This window comes from Hippopotamus amphibius, chromosome 6 (genome assembly GCF_030028045.1).
Source record: "Hippopotamus amphibius kiboko isolate mHipAmp2 chromosome 6, mHipAmp2.hap2, whole genome shotgun sequence".
NCBI lineage: Eukaryota > Metazoa > Chordata > Mammalia > Artiodactyla > Hippopotamidae > Hippopotamus > Hippopotamus amphibius.
Window position 1 is genome coordinate 170,803 of NC_080191.1, and position 25,181 is coordinate 195,983.

Sequence of the window (25,181 nt, forward strand, 5' to 3'; positions counted from 1 at the left end):
CCCCTGCTTTATAAAGAAGCCTGTCTTTTTTTTTTTAAATGTAAAGTAATACTGATTTCCTTTATTTTTTCTTTTTTTATATGATTACTGCAGATTAAGGGTTCCTGTATTCCCTGATTTCATATATAGAAGATTTCTATGTCTATAAATGAATATGCGTACAGAATAAGCAAAAAAGATGCAAAATAATCTTTATAAATACAATCTAATCACCTGGATTTTTAATAAATATGTAAATACATGTATCATTTAAAAGCTATATTTGGGCTGTTGGGGCAAAAAAAGTAATGCTGGGTAAAAGACGGAGAGAGTATTTAAAACATTCCCCAGGAGCAATGGTGAGCAGGAAGGCCAGGCCCAGTGGCCATGCGGCCCCTGCGCTCCTGTGGAGACCAGGGTCTGGACCAGGGGCTCCTCAGAGTCAGAACCGAGCTGGAACCTGGGCCAAGACCCAACCCTCTCACAGGTTAAAAGCTCCCCGCCTCCCTGGAAACACGTCCCGCTCTGGCTCTGCCGTCACGTGCAGAGGGCGCACACCGCCGGTCGCAGGGCACAGAGGGACCAATGGGAGGGACGCCACGCAGGCCCCTCTGCGCGGGCAACGGCAGGGACGGGGCGGTGCCCGGCATGTCTGCACGCGGCCGTCCAAGCGCAGCGCTCCTGCGGGGCCCTTTCCCGAAGGCCTCCCTCCTCCTGGCGACGGGCGGTTTCCCACAGAAGGGGGCAGAGGCGAGAACACCGGCCGACGTCCGGAGCCCGGATCCCACCTCGGCTCTGCCAGTGACGAGCGGGTGGGGTCACACGTCCCTGTCGACAAAGACCCCACGGCCCTGCTCCCCAACAGGGCAGCGAGCAGTGTGGGTCCCCTCTGTCTTACACTAGAGGGAGGTTAGGTTCCGCCGCACGTTCATGAGAACACGTTCCAGGTCACGCAGCTTGTCAGGGACAGAACCAGAACCTACCCTCTGTGCACAGCCCCAAAAACCAGCTCACGCTGCTGCCCACGGGGCCTCAGTTTCCCCACCTGCACAACCAAGCAGGAGCCAGCATGACATCCAGCTTCCTTTCTCTCCCTGCCTGGCGGTCTGGTTTTCCTGGGAGGGAAGAGGAGAGCAGGTGAGGGCCCAGCTCTGGTGCAAGTGGCTGAGCAGCTGATGTTCCTGAGATCAGGAACAAGATGAGGATGCCCACTCTTGGCTGCTTTTATTCAACACAGTCCTGGAAGTCTTAGAGCAATTAGACAGAAAAAGAAACACAAGGCATCCAGACCGGAAAGAAAGCAGCCAAGCTGTCACTATCACTATTTGCAGATCCCGTGGTATTTTACGTAGAAAATCCTAAAGACCCCACCAAAAAACCGTTACAACTAATAATTGACTTCAGTAAGGTTGCAGGATACAAAATCAACACACAGAAATCTGCTGCATTTCTATGCAGTAATAGCAAACTATCAGAAAGAAAAGTTAAGAAAACAGCCCCAGTAACAATTGCATCAAAAAGAATAAAATACCTAGGAGTAAATTTAACCAAGGATGTGAAAGGCCTGTATAATAAAAACTGTAAGACACTAATGAAAAAAGTTGAAGGTAGCACAAACAAATAGAAAAATATCCCATGCTCATGGATTAGAAGAATTAATATGGTTAAAATGACCATACTACCCAAGGCAATCTACAGATTCATCGCAATCCAATCAAAATACCAATGGCATTTTTCACAGAAATAGGACAGTCCCAAAATTTGTACGGAACTACAAAAGACCCCAAGTAGCCAAAGCAATCTTGAGAAAGAAGAACCGGAGGCATAACACTCCCTGACTTCAGACTATACTACAAAGCTACAGTAAACAAAACAGTTAGTACTGGCACAAAAACAGACACAAAGATCAACAGAACAGAACAGAGAGCCCAGGAAAAAAATCCACGTGTAAGTGGTCAATTAATTTACAACAAAGGAGTCCTTACCGTGGGAAAAGGACAGTCTCTTCAATAAGTGATATTGGGAAAACTGGACAGTCACATACAAAACAATGAAACTGTATCTACAACTCAAAATGGATTAAAGACTTGAACATAAGAGCAGAAACCATAAAACTCCTAGAAGAAAACACTGGCAATGAGCTCCTTGACATCAGTCTTGGCAATGATTTTTTTGGATTTGACACGCAAAGCACAGGCAGCAAAGGCAAAAATAAACAAATGAGAACAAGTCAAACTAAAACTGCTTCTGTAAATTAAAAGATATAAACTACTATGTATAAAATAAATAAGCTACAAGAATATATTATACAACACAGGGAATAAAGTCAATAGTTTATAATTGTAAAAACTATAAACGGAGTATAACCTTTAAAACTGAATCGCTTTGTTGTATACCTATAACTTATATAATATTGTACATCAACTATACTTCAATTAAAAAAAAATAAAAGTGAAAAAAAGGAAAAAAAACCTTTCTGTACAGCAAAGGAAACCATCAAAAAATGAAAAGGCAACCTGCTAAATGGGAGAAATTATTTACAAATCATATATCTGACAAGAGATTAGTATTCAAAATCTATAAATAACTCATACAACTCAACAGCAAAAAACCAAACAATCTGATTAAAAAATGGGCAGAGGCTCTGAATAGACATTCTTCCGAAGAACACATACAGACAGACAACAGGTACAGGAAAAGGTGCTCAACATCATTAATCATCAGGGAAATGCAAATCGAAACCACGAGATACCACCTGACACCTGTCAGAATGGCCACCATCAAAAAGACAAGAAATAACAAATGCTGGAGAGGATGTGGAGAAAATGGAACCTACTGTTGGTGGGAACGTGAATTTGTGCAGCCCCGGGGAACAACAGTATGGAGGCTCTTAAACATTAAAAACAGAACTACCATATGATCCAGCAATTCCACTCCTGGGCATTTATCTGGAAAAAATGAACATACTGTCTCGAGGACACCTGCAACCCCATGTTCACTGCAGCACCAGACACGCAAACAACCCCAGTGTCCACCGACAAGCACAACGGACAAAGACGCTGGTACACACGTGCTGGGTTATTACTGAGCCATAAAAAAAGGAAAATGAAACCTTGTCGCTTGTGACAACATGGGTGACTGAGGGCATGACGCTAAGTGACCTAAGTCACAGAAAGACAAACAAGACGTGAGTTCACGTCTACGTGGACTCTTAAAACAAAACAAAACCAAACCCAAACTCACAGACACAGAGAACAGGTTGGTGGCTGCCAGAGGCAGGCGTAGGAGGTGGGCTAAATGGGTCCAGGGGTTCAGAAGGTAAAAATTTCCAGTTACAAGATAACCAAGTCATGGGGACCATTCCTGTGAAACACCTGCCGAATTGAAAGAAGGCTGGCAAGTGTGACACCCCTTTGGTCAGGTGGGCCATCCTCAGAAGTGCGAGTCAGTACCTGCAAGTCGACAAGCTCCATGGTGGGCTTTCCTTGGAGGCACAGGGCCTGCGCAATGAAGGCGTGCAGATCCTCCAGACAGAGGGTGTCCACCTGTGCGGGAGAGAGAGCCACTGTCAGCCCCGGGAAAACCAGCTCTGACCAAATACAGGCACAGGACAGGTGCACGTGTGCACACACAGGTACGCACACATACACACACGCGTGCTCACGTGCACACCCCCAGGCAGCAGCAGAGATGCCAGTGGAGGTGAGCCCACCCACAGTTCCTGGTGTGAAAATCTCCACGACGCCTAGGGCCAAGCGGGACAGGGGAGCCTGTTACTCGCTAGCAAGGCAGAACGCTCCAGAATGCCTGGGGGAAGCCAAAGCTACGGTCAAGTCTGAGTCTTGGAGCAACACAGGTCATCAAGTTCTGACAAATTTCCAGAGCTGATAGCTGAGGGGTTTGCAGCCAGGGGATCAGAGCTGGGATAAACGCATACCCCTACCGGTCCCAGAGGTCAACTGTGTCTTCAGATCCCAGTTTATACGAAACCAGGATTCCCCAAATACGAGTCCCCTCCCATCCCTTGTGGAATCAGAAAGTCTGAGTGAGAAGTAAGGAGAGACAGAGACACGGAGAAATAGACAGGCCCTGGAAGGGAGGAAGGGTGGAGAGCAAAGACGGCACCAGGCCCAGCCATCGGCAGCACCTCTGCACCCTCCTCACAGGGTCACGAGGCTCGGCCACCAAATGCTGCACTGGTCCCGTCAGTATCCATTTCCATGTTTATTCGAAAGCAGTTGTTGCCCTTGTATAAATGACAGCTATAATTATTTCAGGGAAAAACCAAGAGATCTACAAATGTGCAGCACCTGTGACTGAGGAAAGAGATCCCAACCCACAGAAGGAAGACCGAGAAGAAATTATGCTTTTTAAACCCATAAACCCTCACCTCACTCTGCGCAGACAGGTTTGCTGGCATACTGTTAGTTCTACTTCTTGCCATTAGCAACTTTTGCAGAAGGCTGATTTTACTTTTTTTTTTTTTTTTAAGTGGGATCTTCCTGGAGCAGGGATCAAACCTATGTCCCCTACATTTGCAGGTGGATTCTTAACCACTGCGCCACCTAGGAAGCCCCAGAAGGCTGATTTTAAAAGACCAACCAATGAGAAAAGTATAACTATTTCATGTCATACTTTTTTTCAGTTAACCTATTTCATGCTACCATCTCTGCAGTTAACAAATCTATAACATATTAGAGGAGGCAAGATTCTTGGTAGCACCAATTTTTTAGAATTTCACATAATGGATATCATTATAAAGTATTTGCTCTACTACAGATAATTAAAAATAAGTAAACTTTCTATGATGAAAACGTACCCTTCCAGGAAAATTTTCAGATAAGCCTCTAATAAAAAATGTTGTTAACTCAGAGGCAGGACTCCAAGTGAACAACGAGTTAACAAAGTTAAGACTCCAAGTGGACAAATGAGAGGGTTTTGTTTCTCCACAGGCTGTGCACACTGGACAGTATGTATTTAACCCATATGGCATATTGAAACACCAATTTAAGCTTAACTATATAAAAGTCTAGTATTTTTAAAAATTTACCTTTTTAGCCTTATTAATCCTGAGAGAAGAGTTATCCCCGTGAATAACAGCACAGCACAGTGCTTTTTAACCTAATGGACAATGTGCACGTGTTGGTTTGTTTTCTAGTTCTGCAAAGTTCCAATCTGAAGGTGTCCTTTCAAGTCAAACCGACATGGAGCGTATCTCATGCTGAGTTACACTAAGGAGATTTCCACTGAAAAGGTCATTACTAGGGGAAAGAAGGTAAATGTGGACATTTTCCTCCTGATGCTTGTCTTGCTTCAGGTTTTCATAAATATGTGATTTGGGATTTTTCTTCCTACCAGAAGTGGAGTTTCATAACTAACAGTCACTTGCACAGCTGACAAGAAAGCAGAGCTGTGTTGAGTGACTGTGAATGGGTTCAAGGACCTCTCTCTCCTGCTGGAAAAAAATAATGCAAAATGTAGTCCTAGGTGTGCACATGGCATCACTCCCCGCATATGCACACAGAGCACTGAGAAGAAAACCACGGGTTTTTCTGGAGGCGAAAACACAGCTACTGGTCATCTGCTGCTTCCCAATTCCCACTAGGGCTCTACCTCAGCCACCTGCAGAGTCATGAACAATGGACTGAAAATGTCAACTGATAACATATGCGTGCACATTTAGTAGAAATATCAAAAGAAATCTATTTTTACATTTAAATATTAAATAATCCTGCCATCATTTATTGATTTATACTTTGCTAAGTCTGGTGCAAATAAAGGAAAGTTACTCAAAACTAAAGTTGATACTGGTGCAGGTAAAACCAACAAAGAAGCAATAAAATCTCTAAGGGTGATTTAACTATACCACATTTGTACAAAATGCAAAATGCTGGACTAGCTATGAAATGGCAGAGGACTTTGAAAAAGGAAAAATCAGTATATGATTCTCTTGAAATAAAATTCCATGATAAGAGTAAGTTTCTTGAAGACAATCAATGATCCCTAAAGTGAATTCAGCTTTGAAAAACAGAAACATAATTTTCTATTCTGGGCAAATGAAAGCAATGTTGATGCCACAGCTGAGGCAGCAGATCTGTCAGCTACGGAGATTGGAGGGGGAGGCAGGAATGGGGGGTAGGAGAGTTTACGACACGCTCCAAACGGCTAAAGAAACGGACCCATGATTGCGAAGGACCTTTAAAAATAACTCAGCTGGGGAAGAAAGTGGGGAGATGGAAGGCATTGCTGCAGTGTCCCAACATCATCAGGTGCGTGGAAACTCACAAAAGGCGAACCTCTTCAGTGGCCTTTGTACGTTTCACACGAGAAGGAGGACTGGGGCCGCCTCCCAACGTGTGGCTGTGACCGCTCCTGCGGGAGGCCTGGCTCAGCAGGCAGGTGCTGGGCAGTGACGAGCGCCCTGGTGGGCTCGGCGCTGGGCACCTGTGCAGACACTTTGCATCTTCCACAGCACGACCGCCCGGCGACCTCGGGAAGAAGGCGTGACCTCGTTCTCAGGTTGGGAAATGAGTATTTGTTAGATGGCTTGGGGGCACTGAAGCAATCTGCCCAGAAGTGCAGAGCTACCAAGGAAACGCCGGGACTCCAGCCAGGTCAGCCAGGCTGCAGCGCTGGACCTTCTCACCATTACACGACACCCCATCAACAGGAACAACCCCCCAAACAGGGACACAAGAACCGTCCATCGTCCGAAAAGCTCGGCAAAGCACATGTGAGCCAAGTGCGACAGGGTTCCCGCACCTGTCAGACGCCTCAAGCCTCCACGACACTGAGGTGCAGAGCCCACCTCCACGCCTGGCAGCAGACCGGCCTCTCTAATGTACGCACACACAGAGCCCTCACGCAAGCCTGAGCATCTCAAAGGACTGGTGTTTATGGAACAGACCCTGGGCAGAGATGGTGCAGGGGACCAGCCCACGGCTACATCCCAGAGCATCACACCCCACGCAAGGCGAGGGCCAGGAGTGAGGGGTGACTGCAGTGGCTACGACAGGAGCGGAGGTTACCTGCACAAAGAGGTAGATCAGGAGGCAGCACAATGCTTGAAAGGGGCCCTCGACCGCCTGCAGCTCTTCTCGTGAGGATGAAAGGTCGAAACAGGCCAGGAGTGTGTCCAAGCGCTGGGCCTGTATTCCTGGCTCTTGGCTCAGCCACAATAGTTTCAAACTAGGTGTTCCCCCTAGTTTAAAAAAAAAAAAAAGTCCATTTACCATTATTTTTTGCACACGCTTCCGTAGAAATACAATAAAGGAATAAAAGGCACTAACCTCTTCCCTTTCTGACATCTTTGGACCTTAAAGCTTAAAGCAACTGGAAATAAACATGGACAGAACTTCCTGGTTTAAACGAGCAGAAACCCTAAAAGGCCAGCATATATGTACTTCATTGAAAACATTCCTCTTTTTTTCAAATGGCTACACTGTGAGGGGAAAGAGGGTTTTTTCCTACCCGTGCTGCATGCTGTACTGTCTTAGGGTGTGAGATAAAAGCACAGCCGCGATGGGGTGCTTGGCAGAAACACCACCGACCTGCTCTTACTTTGCTCTCTGTTACTTCTCTAGACTAGAGGTTTTCAAAGCCCAGTGTGCAAAAAAACCAGCTGCCAAAATGGTAAAAAATACGTTTTCCCAGGAAAATGCAGAAATTCTGCTTTGCTAGGTAAGGTACCTGGGAGTCTGCACAGAACAAACTAGAGATGGGGGTAAGCGGGGCATCTGTGAGCCCCCACGCTGTGGAAAACAGATCCCTAGAACTATTAAAGAGAAATCCCTAAAACACTAAAGTTATACTAAATTTGTTTCATTTCTACATTTCATATTTATGTTTAAAATTATTAAATCAAAGAAAAGAAGAACCTCTCACTCATTTACCCAAGTCACCATCAACGGCAGCACGAGTCTGGAAGAAGATACGGCAGCCCTGCTCCTCCTGCCCTGAGCGGCCCAGCCAGGTCCCGCCAGGAGCAGCAGCTGTGACTTCCTGTAGGTCCCGTGGCTGTGAGACACCCTGAAGTGCAAAGACGGCTCGACCTAACCATGCCACAGGTCCACTAAGAAAACAAAACTCACTAACCAAATGCTATCAGAATTAAGTGACTCAAAAAAGGAAGTCCTTCATCTATTTTGTTTATGCTTCTAAGAACGTCACTCAGTACTCTCAGGTGTGTATTTCCCACCATCAGAAGTGAAACAGCCCAGCAAAAGTCACTTGCATTTCTGATATGGCTGAATTGTTCCCTTCTCCCCAAAAGACTTTTCCTTTATTTATTAAATCATTTTTTTCTCTTGGAAGAAAGAAAATGAAGGTAATTGGCAAAAACAAAACAAAGAGACAAAAAACTATGGCATTAGTTCTTAAGACAGAGATATTGTTCCAAAGGATCACAGGCTCAGCTATTACTTCTTAGGAACACGCTTTTCTGGAAAACAGTCATCTTGCAGGGGTCTGCAAACTGCAGCCTGTGGACAGAATCCAGCCCATTACCTGTTTTTGCACAGCCCATAAGCCATTAATGAGTCTCACATTTTTAAATGGTTGAAAATAACAAAGTAAAAATATTTCACAATATGAAAAAATTGTATTGACTCCGCCAGAAAAGATCAAGGGTGGCCCTCATACTTCACCCAGAGTTCCGTGGGCAGTTGAGATGTTCCCAGGGACAACCCAGAGACCTAAGCACATGACTGGTCTGTAGGTCACCAACCACAGCACACTGCCTCTGAAACACATCAGCTTCAAAAAACAAGTCACACACCCTGGCAAAGGCTTTTGTGTGAATCCATGGACAGGACAGTCTCAGGGCTTTTCAGGAGCAACTGTGCCCTGGAGGGATGCGCAGAGGGACAGTGAAGGAGGTCATTTCTGTGAATGACAACTTGGAAGACTGTCTGAGACACCTGGGTGGACCCACCCCAGGGTGGAGGCTGCCGGACACCTCACTAGGAATAAAGCAATGGTCCCCTGTGTGCTTTTACAGCTATAAACACACGAGTGAATGAATGCACTCCTACACTCTAAGCTGTGGCATTTCTGTGTGTTTTCTATATGGGAATAAGTAATATAATTGCTGGGTTTTAGAGTTATCCTATGATTATTTTCCTTGCATATTACTAAGGTAATAAACTATAAAACACCCTGGTTTGTGTCCACTCTGAGAAAATGAGAGGTGACACTTCTAGAAATTAACCTGCATACACTGTATGTCTCAAATTTACTTGTGAAGGTTTAATTCATAAGTTTGATTTAAATGAATATTTATTTAGCATTCTGTTTGATAGAGCACCCCTGGCCAAAAGAAAACAACATAAAAAAACCCTGATTACTCACATGCAAACTGAATCTTTATTCTGGTTGGATAAACTTCAGTAGCCTATTACAATAAGTAAAAAAATCCATTCAGATATAAAATGGAGTACACATTAATCTCAATATAGTAAACTCTAAGCTTCCATGGGTGAGCTAATTTCATACTTGCAAAGTGACAGTGTTATACCGCTTCCACCTAATACATTCAAAATACAGTGGATTATGTACAAAAGGCAGTCAGTGCAAAATTCAACCACTGGCTTGTGACTTACATGTGTATTTGTAACATTTAGTTGACAAAGCTTCAAATTATCTTTACAAATGGAAGAAAAACACCACTGAGGTTTTAAACCATTTACTCTGTCCACAACATCAGGGAGGCGGCTCCAGAGGCGGGACCCTGACAGCCTCTCTCCATGAGGTGCACACTCTCTCACCCATGGAGCAGCTAGTGACATCAAGGTACCACCCACAGAACCTCCAAGATCTGACAACGCTTTCCTGACCTCTATTATCCAGTATCAAGATGGAAACCTTCAACAGTACATGTAAGAGGAGCCGGGACAAGGAAACTTCACTACAGTTGTTCAGCAAATGATGGAAAGAGTCAACTGCAGCCCCTTCTTGTTATAAAATATACCAGTCCACCTCGTTTCATTTTATAAAATAGTCTTCTAAGACGATCTGCAGGATTCTGGTGAGTCAAACATCCTTATACAGCCAAGAAACACTAAGTTTACTCACTGATTCTTCAACAACACTTAAAAAAAATCATTCAATTGCATTGGCCAAAAAGTGTCTTTGGTTTTTAAGCAAAAATAAAAGACACATTTTTCGTTTTCACCAAGAACTTTACTAAACAACGTATTCACCCTTTTGTTCCACTACCTTCTGTTATTTTTCAGGCAACTTCATGATTCCATCTTCCCAAAACTCTGTATCGTTTTCAGCAAAGAACTGTTCCAGGTGCCTTTTACAGTCTTCCAGGGAATAAAAATTTTTTCCATTAATAGAATTTTGTAAAGACTGAAATAAACAGAAATCCGAAGATGCAATGTCTGGTGAATACAGTGGATGAATCAGAACTGCCCAGCCAAGCTGTAACGGTTTTTGCCTGGTCATCAAAGATATATGCAGCCTTGCGTCATCCTGATGGAAGATTATGCATTTTCTCTTGACTAATTCCGGACGCTTTTCATCGAGTGCTACTTTCAGTTGGTCTAACTGGGAGCCAGACTTGTTGGAATTGATTGGTTTTCCAGAAGGAGCTCATAACAGAGGACTCCCTTCCAATCCCACCATATACACACCACCACCTTCTTTGGATGAAGACTGGCCTTTGGTGGTGGTGTTCATTTCGCTTGCCCACGATCTCTTCCAATAGTAGAGTATATACACTTTTCATCACTTGTCACAATTCATTTTAAAAACAGAACATTTTCATTACATTTAAGTAGAGAATCTCACGCGGAAATATGGTCAAGAAGGTTTTTCCGCTTAGCTTATGCGGAACCCAAACATCAACGTGAGGAACATAACCAAGCTGGTGCCAGTGATCTTCAGCGCTTGATGTGGATGTGCTGAGTGTCGGCTGTCTCTCGCGTGGCATAACGCTGATTGTTCTTAATTAATGTCTCGATCTGATCACCATCAACTTCAACTGGTTGACCCGATCGTGGAGCATCATCCAGAGAGAAATCGCCAGCACGAAACTTCACAAACCACTTTCGACACGTTCGATCAGCCACAGCACCTTCTCCAGACACTGCACAAATCTTTTTTTGCGTTTTGGTTGCATTTTTACCTTCCTTGAAATAATAAAGCATAATATGCCAAAAATGTTGCTTTTTTTCTTCCATCTTCAATATTAAAACGGCTACACAGAAATTCACCAATTCCTATGTCTTTTATTAAATGCACGCTATGACAGCTGTCACATACAACCTAACAAAATTATTCTGAATGAAGTTAAAGACAACTAAACACTACTAGGGCCATCTTATGGAGAAAAACTGAACGAATCTTTTGGCCCACCCAAGAGATAGACAAATTACTAATCAGATGTGTGTAATTAGCTTTACTAGGTTTGTAAAATAAGGATATGCTTATAATGACTAAAAAATGGCTCTGCGAAGAGAAAAAAAAAAACATCTACACTTTGTCTACAGAAGGATCTCCAGTTCTGGAGATAAAAAGCTATTTCAAACACTTGCCTGTTATGTGGTCCAAGACTTGCACCACAAAATGCAGAACATTAGTTAGTGAGGTGTGTTGAGAATGAACAAACACACGTGGACGCGAGGATCCTATACGGGTCAGGTCTGGGGAAAGGAAGCCAGAGTTCAAGGTACACCCTTCTCGTGTTACCAGGAAAATCATCTTTCATGACATATTGCAAGACAAGTGGAATGTAATATCTGTACAATTATAAACATAACACAGACAGTATATCTGAATGTGTGTATACACACACACATAAAGATGGAGACATGGGGGGAACATGTGCATGTGACTTCGCTGAATAAAATACACCAGTAATGAAATTTATTTTTCTGCTTCCTGGCTGGTCATTTATAATTCTTTCCCCTTTTTAATTCTTGTCTAACTTTTAGGTAATGTCTATAATTTTTTCTGCTCCCCTTCTGTCTCCTTTCCACTTTGTTAAAAAATATCTGTGATTTCTTTTTTATTTCTACCATTTAAGAAAGCAAGCGTTAGTTAAATCATATGTGCTGTTAGAGGAAAAAGTCTTTTTTTTTTTTTTGAAAGGAGACTCTGGCCACTATATTGGGAGACTCACTGAAAATGTAACATTCAAGACATCAACCTAAGTAAACTATCCCGGGAGAACTAGAAGGATCAGACATGGTCTCTGAAAGCCACTGCCGCTGGCCCTGCTGGGATGCACGACTCTTATCAGGCAGCAAGGACCCCTGCACCTGAGAGAGGGGCCTGTGGAAGGTGAGACACACAGCAGGATCCACTGTGTTTAACTCCATGTTGTCAGGGCGATGGAAAACACCCGAGACAGGAATTAGAGGGTCCCTCTCCCAATTTAGTCTAAAACCACTTGGCCTTTCCCCCATGGATACAGAAAATTATTTGCACGTAAAAACCCTGTCATCTTGTATCATTATTAGCATAAGCATGAAGGGACTCATTCATCTGAATCACCTGCAACACACACTCAGGACCCCTTCCAGTTCCCGAGCGACGGCGGACGTGGACCCTGCCTCTGTAGCTGGCTGGGCCCCCAGCACCTTCGGGAAGCAGAGCACCAACCGCAGTCTGGCGATGCCACACGCACAACCCTGAGGGTCACCAGCCCCAAGAGCAGCCTCACTGATGACGGAGTGACCTCTAGAGCTTATTAAGACCTTATGTGGAGTGGCCTCTAAATTAACTTATGGTAATGAAGAGCCAAATATTCTCTGTAATTCAAACCAGGAAGCGAACGATCATAACCCCTTCCACGTTAATTCTGGAAAGATCCCACAAAATGAAAATTACATGCATAACAGAACATTTCAGGAAAACGACTTTGGCCATCCTTTAAAAAGGCTTCTTGCTGTAAAACCAAATATCAATTCATCTTAATTTGCTTTTGTGATAAGTGCCTAAAAAGGTTTGAGTATATCACTCACCAACTAAGAGAATTAGGAAGTGTTCCCTCAACGTCTCTCCCTGTACAATTCTACTTAGAAGAAAAACGTTTGGCAGTGCTCAAATCCTTATTTGGTAAATTATAGACGCATGATGGAAAACAACAGTGACTTGAGAGAATTTAATGCACACAAAAATGGAATATAAAAATTGTGGAAAAGTATTTGTTTTCTGAAACAATGAGGGCCACTAAAACAAACCCTCAACCGCCTCCTCTTCTTCAACTGTCTGTATGTAGAACACTGTCTCCTACAGTCAAACATGCTTGGCCTTTTTCAGGTACTAAGAACTCATACGAAGGAAGAATTCAATGAATTTTTAGGAGAACTTTGTTTTTTCCTCCCCCCCCCACCCCCGCCATTATGTGTTTTAAGATAAGTCCCTTGAAAAAACTTACCTTTCCAGTTAAAATAACTCTCCTTCACCCCCTTCCCAGTTCACCAAGCCCACTTTCAGGAGTGGGAACAGGACAAGAATCGACACGAGCAACCTTGTTAATTCAGTGGGTGTTTACTGAGTGACCACTGGGCGTCAGGTCCTGGGGCCTGGCCCATGATGACGTTTCCTTTTCCCTTGGCGTGGACCTCCAGCAGTGGGCAGGGGAGTGAGGCAGGGCAGCTGGGCAGACTGGCCCCGGAGAAATCTGTATAATGCCCTTTGCTCCGTTGTTTTAGAATTTTATTAGATACACTGCGCTTGGACCCACAGTAGAAACAAAAATTACTTGTGTGCAGTTCTGGAAAAATATGCTTCCACAGAGATCATTATTGGACTTGCATCATGTCACGAACATATCAGTGATTTATTTCAACCAAGGCTGCTGTACCTGGAGTGTTCACCTGCAGAGGCCTGACGAGGTCCGGCTGCCTCAGTGGGTTCCCAGAGTACACAAACCACTCCTTGACAGTGGGGCAGGCGCTGGCGCCACCTAAGTAAAGAAGGCGGCATCAGTGGACATGCCTGAGTACCAACTCACCACCAGGCTCATGCTGCACCAGGCCCACGTCGGCGGGCAACAATTCCACGCTGGTGAGCACAGTGAGCTCTCCCATCCAAGGTCACCGAGAGGCCTTGGGCACCCAGCACTGGGTCCCCTGCCCTCTGATCTGACGGTCACCTGTTCATTGCAACAAGAACGATAACCTCAGGTGGGGGGTGGCAGGACCCCCCGGGTAAGTGATAATCGGGGGCAGACAGGTCACCACTGAGCTGCTCCTGCAGCGTCCTGCCTCCTTCCTCTCCCGTCCTCACCATTCCAGAAAACATTTAGGGAAAACCAGAGGAATACGACAGTCCTTTCTGTCCTTAAATTCACTACTTTACGCAACTATCAAGACTACTGTTTTGTCAGACAGTTCAGGAAACTGGCAGAAGTAACCCAGGATCACAAGCATTTCTGTCTCTGCTGCTACAGGAGTTCAGCTGGCTCCCATCCTTCCACTGTCCTCAGCGGAGTAGAGACGGAGGAAGCCCGTCCTACTCAGCGTCCTCATTTGGCCTCTCCTCACTCGGCCTCTGCCTCTCAGAGCCTTCAGCACCTGGTTACCCTCCAGCCTGCAGACGCTGTCCTCCCAGAGGGCCCTCACCACACCCCCCCCACACCCCCCCACCCCCGCCTGAAGCCCACAAGGGGAACGCTCGGCCTCATCCCTTTTCCAGCCTCATCCGCTTTCAAGCCACTCTGTGTAAATGCAGGCGTGGGGGTTTTATTTTTTCTAAATGAAATCCTGACCACATCAGTTGTGCTTTCTGATTAAGATCCCCCAGTAGCTGCCCAGGGACCAGAAGAAAGTGCGGACCTCAGAGCCCAGCCATCGCCCAGAGTCCCCGAGCTGCTCTGGGGTGCTGACTGGTTCCCGGGACGGATGCTGCTGGTCTGGGGACCCCGGAGAACCACGGCTCCAGCTGACGTGCCGCGCTGTGCTCAGTGGCAGCCCCTCGGGTCCCCACGCTCTCCTTGCCTTCTCTTACCTCTGCACGTGGCCCACACTCTCTTCTCTGCATCCCCACACCCCGTCCCCGCAGAGGCCCACGTCCCTTAACAGACACTCGGTGAGCCCCTCACTTTCCTCTCAGCTGAGGTGTCGGTTCCTCCACGCGGGGCCAGCACCTCCCCTGCGCCCGCCGGCACCCTGTGCCTCGCTCCCCCAGTTCTCTGGCTAGACTCCTGCAAATGTCTGCATTTGCCCCAGCTCCCCACCCCAAGTGCGAGCTCCCCAAGAGCAAGAACTGTGTCTTCTTCATGTAACACAGGGCCCAGAGCAAATGCTCATTAACTGTAAGTTTACTGAACAAATTCATCTTAGCCTGTATTTCACACATACCAAAACAATTTAAAAGAAAGAAAATCTGAGAAGTAATCCTTAAAGTAATCTTAAAAACAAATCAACGCGCTTTCTATGTAATCCTCCTGGCCTAGGTTTTCATTACATTAAAAAATAGCCAACTGAGTGAATGCTGTCCTACTCACGCCAAGAGACAAACCTTACTACCTTAGTAACTCACACTCAACCCCTGCTGTTAACGAACCTAGCCTGCCAGCTGACTCCTTGGGAATCACTAAAACAGTCACAAAACCACCCTTCACACCGCACGGAAATGACCATCTTTCATTTAAAATGTTCACAGCACAGAGGTTCAGAGGTGACACCTCAAAGTTTTAATTCTAAATAACACACAAAGAAAGTAAAGCTAGGTTCACGATGGGCACAGGTATCCGCTGTTTAAAAACACCCGACAGACCTTCTATTATTTTCCTTTCTTGCTAAGACCCAAGGAAGTCATCTTTTGGACGAAAATTTCAAAAGAAATGCCACACAGCACCAGCTGTTCAGCTACGATCCAGAAGGAAAGAGCTGCCCACTGAGACAGCCCGACAGACGCGGGCACCCACCTCTGTATCAGGCCTGGCAGAGAAAACAGACGCACAACCAGCACTGACACCCAACCCCTCTCTCCTCATCATTCAGACCAGCACTGACACCAAATTCCCTCTTTTCTCCATAATTTAGACCACTGAGGGCTAGGTGAACAGTAAATACAAAGCATTTCCTAATTAAGGAAAGAAGGAAAGCTTTCGCTTTAACAGTAAAATGATTAACTGACATTTGATTCGTTTGACTAGGTCTCAGAACAAAAGTGAACTATGTTGCTCAAAATGCAGTACATACAGCTATCTACTTACAGAGCCTTGAACAGGAAACTCTTAATTTTCAAATAAAATTAACTAGACAGAGGATAAACGTTCAATCAGAACTGCTGGTCCGAATTTTCATTCCCTACACAAAATTTTATCTGAAACTGTGGGGAAGGATACAGGAAAAGAGAGAGAAAAACGAGCATCTTCTCTGAAGTGGAGTGCAGGTGTCTCCAGGTTCTTCTGCGTCCTGCCCTCACCTGGTGAGCCGCCTGGTAACAGGGACCCTCAACCCCCTTTCGTTTCTTCCTTCTGCCAGAAGAGGGTAAAAGGGCAGTGCAGAGTGGCTAGAAAATGCTGTCAATGTGGCAAAGAGTAAGTCTGGGTAAGGTCTCTGTCCAAACCTAAACATTCGCTTGGAAGCATTTTCACTGTGAATTCAGACTGTCCCACCACAGACACAGTCATAGCTCCCCGTGCCTTCCAAAAGCCACAGCCAGAAGCAAACTGTTACCTGAAATCTTCTTAAAATAAAAATAAATGCATTTTGCTGGAAAATCCTAGAGTTTTAGCCCATTCTCTGGGGTATCACATAATTTCAGAGGTTTTAATCTGGCATGCACTTTGAAACAACAGCAGAAACGTTTGCAGCAACTTGGTTTGTCTGAATTAAAATAATCTTCTTAGATGCCTACATACTGAGAAAAAGAGAAAAGGAAACTGAGTTTGGTAATTCCTAAAAGGTTGATTTTCTCATTTGAACTCTCAGTTTGCTGGGTTCTGAGTTCAAAAGAGCAAAGTAAAAACTCAAACTTTCTGTGCTAGTTTTACTCTCTATTCATGCCATATAACACTTCATACGGAAAATAGAAAAATAACATAATCAAACTCGTTCTTCAGCTACTCCCAAAGGACAGACACATCATACCACTTTATGAAAGCTTCTGTGTATAACTAAAACATTTTCCCCTGGGAGCAAAACTGTGGAACTATCTACACACCCACACTCTCTCCCATAAAAAGTCTGATTATGCCAATACACACACTCTCAACAGTGCCTGCTCCTCTCACGTGACCTGGAGGGTCTGTGAGCACCGGGAGGGAAAAGAGAGTGAGCAGAAGCAACGTCCTTTCCCATCTCTCAGTCCCTGGGATGTTCAAGTTTGATAACAATCCTTCAGGCTTTAAAAAGTACACATTTGTCTTTACGATCCTACAATATTTTTTATATTTCTGATTTAACCTATAATTATGTGTGGCTTTAGTCCTAGAAAAACTCCCCAAATATTCTTTTTTGTATACACATTTGAAAAAAAAAAGGCCCCCTTAGGTCAGCCTCTAGGACTTGGATGAGCTGATGGCCTATAGTTGCTTTGCAAAGGTGCCACACGGTGGAGGAGGGGGACGTGATCCTCTAACCGCCCATCACAAGACCATCAGCCTCCTGCAACGCCCATGGGGTTCCTAGACTGTCTGCTTGGTGAAAATGAGGACAGAATGACAAGCAAAAAGGACAGTTAACCTTAATTATTAAAGACTGACATAGGTGTGGGCTCTTCTCCAGAGCTGCGGACCAGTGAGGCAGGAGGAGGGCAGAACAGAGTCTGCCTTCCTGCATCCTTCTGAGTTTTTTATTTCCTAAAATGTATCAAGTTTCACAGTGATTTAACCTAATCTTATCATCAGGGAGACTAAAAAAACAGAGACAAAGTTAAAATCAGTGGTAGGAATGGGTATGAAGCCAAGGATGGGATGAGGACTGAGTGATTTCAGAGTTTCTCCCCACTTCTGGCCATGATGTCACTGAGCTGTCTAAATATCATATATTCAACTATATAAAATACATGCAGGAGTGACAGCGACCCTAAAGAGGCACCTCCGACCTTCCAGGTGAACTGGAGTGGCCAACGGAATTAGGAGCTCTGAAGTATGAGGCCATCAACAGGGTGCTGTGCTTTGGCTCAGACCTCCGGTGTCCACAGCTGTGCACCTGCCGGAGCTCTGGGGCTAAGAGTCAACGACCACGAAGTTAAAGGCACCTTTGATACTAAACCTCACTCCAAACGAGTGGGCTCCTGCTTGCCAGTCAGATGGGGCTTAGAGACAGCTGTTCACCTAATGGGACCTAAGAGACCATCACTCTCCCTCCCGTGTCTGAAATTCAACCACTAGAGTAATCCTTTTCTAAGGAATGCCTTGCTAAATGCAAGTTCTCCTGAAGCAGTGGTATTTTAAACACACACTCAACACACATGTATCAGTCACCTACTTCATGCTGAGGAATCTGCCAGGTGCAGCAGAATGCCCCCCAAACAGTCCCTGCCCACTCAGCCCAGTGGGGAGAAGGGCCACTGGACGATACCTGCGTGAAGAGGGTACAAGTACAAACTGGAATAAGCTTAAGAATGAAAAGCACACAGTGTCTTCAGAGAGGAAATTAACTTTGATGAGGGAATAAGGGGGGAATCTAGGGGAGTTAGTTTTTAAGGGCATGAGGGATAAAGAGAACTGATCAGAAGGATGGGACATTTGTAGGGATGTGGATGAACCTAGAGTCTGTCATACACAGTGAAGTAAGTCAGAAAGAGAAAAACAAATATCGTATATTAACACATACATGTGGAATCTAGAAAAATGGTACAGATGAACCTATTTCCAGGGCAGGAATAGAGACGCAGATGCAGAGAATGGACATGTAGACACAGTGGGGGAAGGGGAGGCTGGGATGAACTGGGAGATTAGGACTGACATATATACACTACCATGTGTAAAACAGATGGCTAGTGGGAACCTGCTGTATAGCACGGGGAGCTCAGCTCAGGGCTCTGTGGTGACATAGAGGGGTGGCATGGGGATGGGGAGGGAGGTCCACGAAGGAGGGGATATATGTATACATAGAGCTGACTGCCCTCAATGTACAGGAGAAATTGTAAAGCAAGTATATTCTAATTTAAAAAACAAAAAACAAAAAACGATGGCCTGAGCCAGAAAAATAAATTTTGCATTTTTCAACATGGATACGGTTTTTAAAGCAATGCAAGTGAATGAAACTGCCTGGGTATAATGGGAGCAAACCCAGCTTTGACAGCCTCCCACCCACAGAGAGCAGAAGACGGGCCAGCAATACGAGGCTCGCAGCAGGAATTCACCCGTCCAGGAGGAGCTTCAGGAGGGAGAAGAGAAAGGCCTCAACAGAGACAGGAAGGAGAGGGAAACTTCTCCAAAAGAGCTGAGGATGAAGTGGTGATGTATTCCCCAAATGCAGGAGAAACCAACCAGGAAGTAGAAGATGAAGAAACAGAGCATCAGCCCAGGAAGTCCCACATCATCTCTCAGCAATTTCAGTAAAGGAAAACAGACGTACAGACAGGAAAAAAAACGTATAAACATGCAGGATAAAACTCTCCAAGGGGAGAAAGCCACAGGAAAGGAATAAGAACCACACCAGCACTCAACTTCGTCAGCACCTAGAAGCCTAGAAGAGGGTGGGGGTGGCTGAGACAGTGCCACACTCCTGACGACTCTTCCCACACCAACAACCTAGAAGCCACTGCGTTCTCGAGTGGACAGTGTCTACCCCGAGGCACGGTGCAGACAGCAGCCTAGAGAGGGACAGCCAGCAGAGCAAGCCAGTCTCTGAGAGGATGAGGCTATCATGACAGCAGGGGCTGCAGGCAGAACCAGAGAGCTGGCGCTGTGCAGAGAGGGCTCTGGAAGTCTGCAGAGGAGCACGCCTGAGGTCCTGGCGGAGGACGGAGCTCTACGTGTCTGGGCACTACACCCACGGGGAGCCCTGCTGACGGACCCTGGAGCTGCACAGGGCTCCACGACACGGCCCCTGAGGACAGTGTGCAGAAACCTTGTCAAACACCAGCACTCGGGCGACAGACCAGGAAGGCCCAGCCTCAGGAGCAGGGGCCACTCTACCTCCTGAACGTTCCTACAGACCCACCCTAACAAGGCTTAAGGCAAGCCCTGAAAGGATTCGGTAAATGAACTGCAGGACAGGACAAACGTCAACACCCTTCATGGATCCAAAGTCTTCTGGGATACAATAAAAAATACGGGACATGAGAATTAAGAGAAATATGTGCACACATTACAAGGAGAAAAGTCAAAAAACAGACACAGGCCCAGCAACGACAGGGAGGATGGAATTAGTAGACAAGGACTTGAAGACAGCTGCTGTGAACACGTTTAAGGATTTAAAGGAAAACATGAAGACATGGAAGAAAGAAATGAAGATTATTTTAAAAAGCTGAAAAACACAGTATCTGAAATGACAATTTCACTAGAGGGCTAGCAGCAGCTTAGACACTGCAGAGGAAAGGCTCTGTAAATGCGAACAGAGAGCAACAAAACTGACCCAAGTTGAAGCACAGAGAGAAGAGGCTTAAAAACGAGTTTGGTGCCTTCGGGATGCTGTGAGGCGTGAACCAGGCACGTGACTGGAGGCCCAGAGGGAGAGGTGAGAGAGAGGGACAGAAAACAACATTGCATGAGACGGTGCTCGACTTCTTCAAGTCAACAGGGAACAGAAACTCACAGAGCCAAGGAGCTCAGGAGTCGCAAGCAGAGTAAACACAGAAGAAACGACTCCAAAGCTCAGCTTAAACAGCGGCTGAATACGAGTGACCAAGAAGAAACCCTCGGGACAGCCAGAGACACACACACTCTCGACCCGTGGACACAACAGTCAGAAGGATCGGAGTCACCTCATGAGAAACACAGGCCCCAGACACCAGAATGACACCCGGAAAGTGCTGAACAAAAATACCTAAAATTCTACATCCACCAGAATATTTCTGAAATAAAGAGCAGCAGAAACAGTGCACACAGAAAACCTCGCCTCCCCTATGAACTCCTTTAAATGACGACTGACTGTTCGAAGGAAGGGATGGAAAATCACAGCTCATAGGCCAAATCTGGATTGCTTGCTTTTACAGTCTGAAAGCTAATAACGCTTTTCACATTATTTTAAATGACTGGAAAATTATCAAAAAAAGAATATTCTGTGACACAGACCGATGTCATAAAGTTCAAATTCTGCGACATGGGAAAACTAGGCAAAGCCTCATAAGCACAGCCACGCCCTTCTGGACATGCGTCTATGGCACTTGGCTCAGCAGAGCTCAGTCGTTATTACAGACCGTGTGGGCCCCTCAGAGCCTAAAATATCTATTATCATCTGGTCCTTCACCAAAAATTTGCCAACCTGTTTTAAAGTAAAAACAAGAATCATGTATTATGGGGTTTAAAACATATGCACAATCTCAAACGGTTACCTACTATGTTTCCATTTATGTGAAATTCTCAAAATGTCCAAAATGTTGAGTTGGAGGATAGACTAGTGGTCACCAGGGGACAGGGACAAAGGGCAGGGTACAAAGGGGCAGCATGAGGGAGTTCCCCTGTGGTGACAGACTGCTTCTGTATCTTGATATGGGATAAAACTGCATAGAACTACACACATACACAAATGAATGGATGGACAAAATGCTGATAAGTGAATAATGTCTACAATCTAGTTACTAGTATTGTACCAATGTCAAGTTCCTGGCTTTGATATTGTACTTGATGCCATCTTTGGGGAAGCTGGGTGAAGGGTACATGGAACTCTATGTGCTATTTTTTGCAACTCCACTGAGTAGATAACTATTTCAAAATAAAAAGTTTTAAAAATATACAGAATAGCAAAAATAATGGGGAGAAGGAAAGTACACAATTGTAAGGTTTTCACAGTACACATTGTGGTATAATACTGAAGTCAAATTGTGACAAGTTAAAGACATGTAAATCCCAGAAAAACTGCTAAAAAAACCCAAGCAAACAAACAAAAACAGGTATGTCTAATAATCCAAGTCCAATAATAAGCCAATATAAAACAAAATACTAAAAATTATTCAATTAATCCAAAAGAAGTCAGAAAAGGAGAAAATAAGGGAAAAAAGAACAGAACTAAGAGCAAAATGAAAACTTAAACCCAATCATGTCAATGAGTACATTAAATGTAAATGGCCTAAACAATCCAATTAAAAGACAGAGATTGAGAGACTGTATATGCTGCTTAGAAGAGACATACTTTAAATATAAAGAAATAGTTTAAAAGTAAAGGATAGAAAGAAGATATACCATAATTATAAGAAAACTGAGGTATGTATGTTAGTACCAAAGCCAACTTCAACATACGGAACATGATCAGATTTTCTAAAAAAAGAGAAATCTCATAATGTTAAAGGAGTCAATTTGTTAAGAAACATACAACCCTTTGGACTTCCCTGGTGGCGCAGGGGTTAAGAATCCGCCTGCCAATGCGGGGGACACAGGTTCCATCCCTGGTCTGGGAAGATCCCACATACTGCGGAGCAACTAAGCCCGTGCGCCACAACTACGGAGCCTGCGCTCTAGAGCCTGCGAGCCACAACTAATGAGCCCACGTGCCACAACGACTGAAGCCCATGCACCTAGAGCCCGTGCTCCACAACAAGAGAAGCCACCACACTGAGGAGCCTGTGCATCACAACAAAAAGTAGCCCCCCGCTTGCTGCAATTAGAGAAAGCCCGTGTGTAGCAACGAAGACCCAATGCAGCCAATAAATAAATAAATAAATATATTTAAAAAAAAAGAAAGAAACATACAATCCTCAAAAAACGTGCACTAACAACAGAACCTCAAAAATATCTGAAGTAAAAACTAACAGAGCTGAAGGGAATAAATAAAAACGTCCACAGGAGCATCTGGAGATTTCAACACGCCTCTCTTAAAAACTATGAACAAGCCGAGAGAAAGCCGGGGAAGACTCACACAGCCCTCTTCGCACTCAACTGCAGAAAAGACATCTCTCTGAGGTACACATGCAACAGAAAGCCAAGCCAAGCAAACAGCACCGGATACACTTTGTTATCTGTGCCATAAATAAACCTGCAACAGCAGCTTTTTATGTCTACATCCTAATAGTGTAAATTTCACGTAGAAAACCAGAAAGTTGAGAAAGAAAAAAGGAAAGTAGGATCAGTTGTGATAAGTTCAATTTGAGTAATTTTCCTGTTATTGTGGTTATCTAATAGTTATCTCTATGGCTGTCAATAAATTGCATTAACGAAGTATGACATTTACGTTAGTGAAGTTTATATATTTTACCTTCATTTACAAAATACTCTAAAAATAATTCTAGGCAAGTATTATTCTATAATATAAAACTCTTTCATGATAAAGATATCTTTTCGTTAATTATCGGAGTTAATGTACTATCATTCGTGTTAAGAAAGAATATGGGCAGAGAACCACATAAGAAACAGAAAGATTATTTCAATGATAGTTGGTTTCAAAGTTTATATAGGTTCTCCTGTTTCTGTTTTCCAATCAGCTTAAACATCTTTCTCATGTCCTCCTTAGGCCACAGCAGTGTCTGAACTCTCACAGCACCCATGGGAGAAGGCAGGACATGCTGGGTGGTGCTAGGAATCTAATAAAAACTGGGTGCAAAGAACCTGCCACTCCCTCCCCCCAAAAAAGAATAATCATGATACTTCAATCTGATGATTCCATCACCACTTTAGATCATGTAAATGTGTACTTTCTGGAATAATACTAATAGCAACGTTGGTAGGTTTGGAGATAATGGAGGTTAGGCAAACGGGCCACAGACATCCTTTCACCAGGATTTTTCTGCTTCTATCCTTGCCCGTTTCTCATCCCAGCACCATCCCATCAGACCAGGGTGTTCCAGCTGCCTGCCTCTGGTCAGCAAGGCATCGCACAGAGGTAACTGTGTGAGTTAAACATCACTGGTCTATGCTGCAGGGTGCTCTTCGACACTTCCAATTCCTCCAGGCTGTCCCTAATAGAGGGTCACAGGTCTGACTGATTTTATTCCTGGTGTTTGGCCCTCCCAACTTTACTGGCCTAGCCATGGACAGTCCTCGCCTTACCTGCTTGTTCCTATCGTGCAACTGAAATACAGATGGAAAAACACACACTTAATTATGAACACTCCAAAGGAAAATTTTGTTTATATTTTGTTTGTATTTTAAAATATGATGTACTAGATATTATACGATCATTTTATGAAAGTCACATTTTGAGGGAGAATAACTAGACACTGTCTTCTAATAATAAACACACCCTATACTCCTACAGGAGGAAACGGTTTTCACATTTCTTAAAAAGCACAAATCCTTTTAAGGCATAAAAATACAACATTTTAGGGATTTCCCTGGTTGTCCAATGGTTAAGACTCCGTGCTTCCAATGCAGGGGGTGCTGGTTTGATCCCTGGTCAGGGAACTGAGATCCCATATGCATGCGGTCATGCGGTGTGGCAAACAAACAAACAAACAAAAACCAATAGCAACAAAACAAACCCACCACATTTTACAGAAACAATGCACTTCTCTTTTAATTAATACTGGTCAACTGCTTGCTAATTAGATATAGATGTCCCACAGCATTTACCCTTAATTCTGCACAGATGTGAGTGGCATTCTCCATTACAGATTTCACAGAGAAACAAACCCCGAGTCCTGAAAGAATGCACTCTACTTTGGCCGGGTCTCAGAATTCAGCTCTGCGAGCATGGTCACTGTGAGACCAAGACTCACCTTCGCTGCCCCCCAGCAGGAGGGAGTACACACGCTGCCGCACGGGGCGGTAGACGAAGGCCTGGCTGGGCAGAGCTTGGTCCATCGCGTCCTCCAGGCTATTGCTGCATTCGATCTCCCCGCTGCTCATGATGTTGTACACCAGGTAGCTCTCTGCCTGGACGTGATGTGCTCTGGCGACCTGCCCGAAATTTAAATGCAACTGGTTTCTTCTTGAAAACAAAACAGTGACCTTTAATAGGAAATCCAATGCCTCGAAGGGCTCAGAAACAGTAACTGTCACTTAAAGTCATGATAACAAGCTGGCCTCTGTGCTTCCTCTCCTTTCCTGTGGGCCTCTAGTGCAAAACGTTCTATAACTCCTCCTCCTCCAATTTCCCACCACCAAACAGATTCATCCCTCCTTCTGTCGTCACGCATCATCTTGTCCACCTGACAGGGAGAAGGGCTACCAGGGCTCCAGCCGCTCCCACCAA

At 44.7% G+C, this 25,181-nt stretch overlaps 1 protein-coding gene across 15 annotated transcripts in view; it reads right to left on the reverse strand.

Annotated features, from left to right (window-relative positions):
• Positions 1 to 25,181, reverse strand: part of FAM120B (family with sequence similarity 120 member B) — a 68,002-nt gene that overhangs the window by 23,956 nt on the left and 18,865 nt on the right. For 14 of the 15 annotated variants that reach the window (XM_057738007.1, XM_057738008.1, XM_057738005.1 and 11 more), the window contains 4 exons: positions 24,706 to 24,886; positions 13,796 to 13,897; positions 7,008 to 7,180; positions 3,432 to 3,524 (listed from right to left, as the gene is read on the reverse strand). In XM_057738007.1, the coding sequence (XP_057593990.1) occupies positions 3,432 to 3,524; positions 7,008 to 7,180; positions 13,796 to 13,897; positions 24,706 to 24,886 (549 nt within the window). The remainder of the gene's footprint in view (positions 1 to 3,431; positions 3,525 to 7,007; positions 7,181 to 13,795; positions 13,898 to 24,705; positions 24,887 to 25,181) is intronic. The other variant, XM_057738017.1, reaches the window with a different exon arrangement.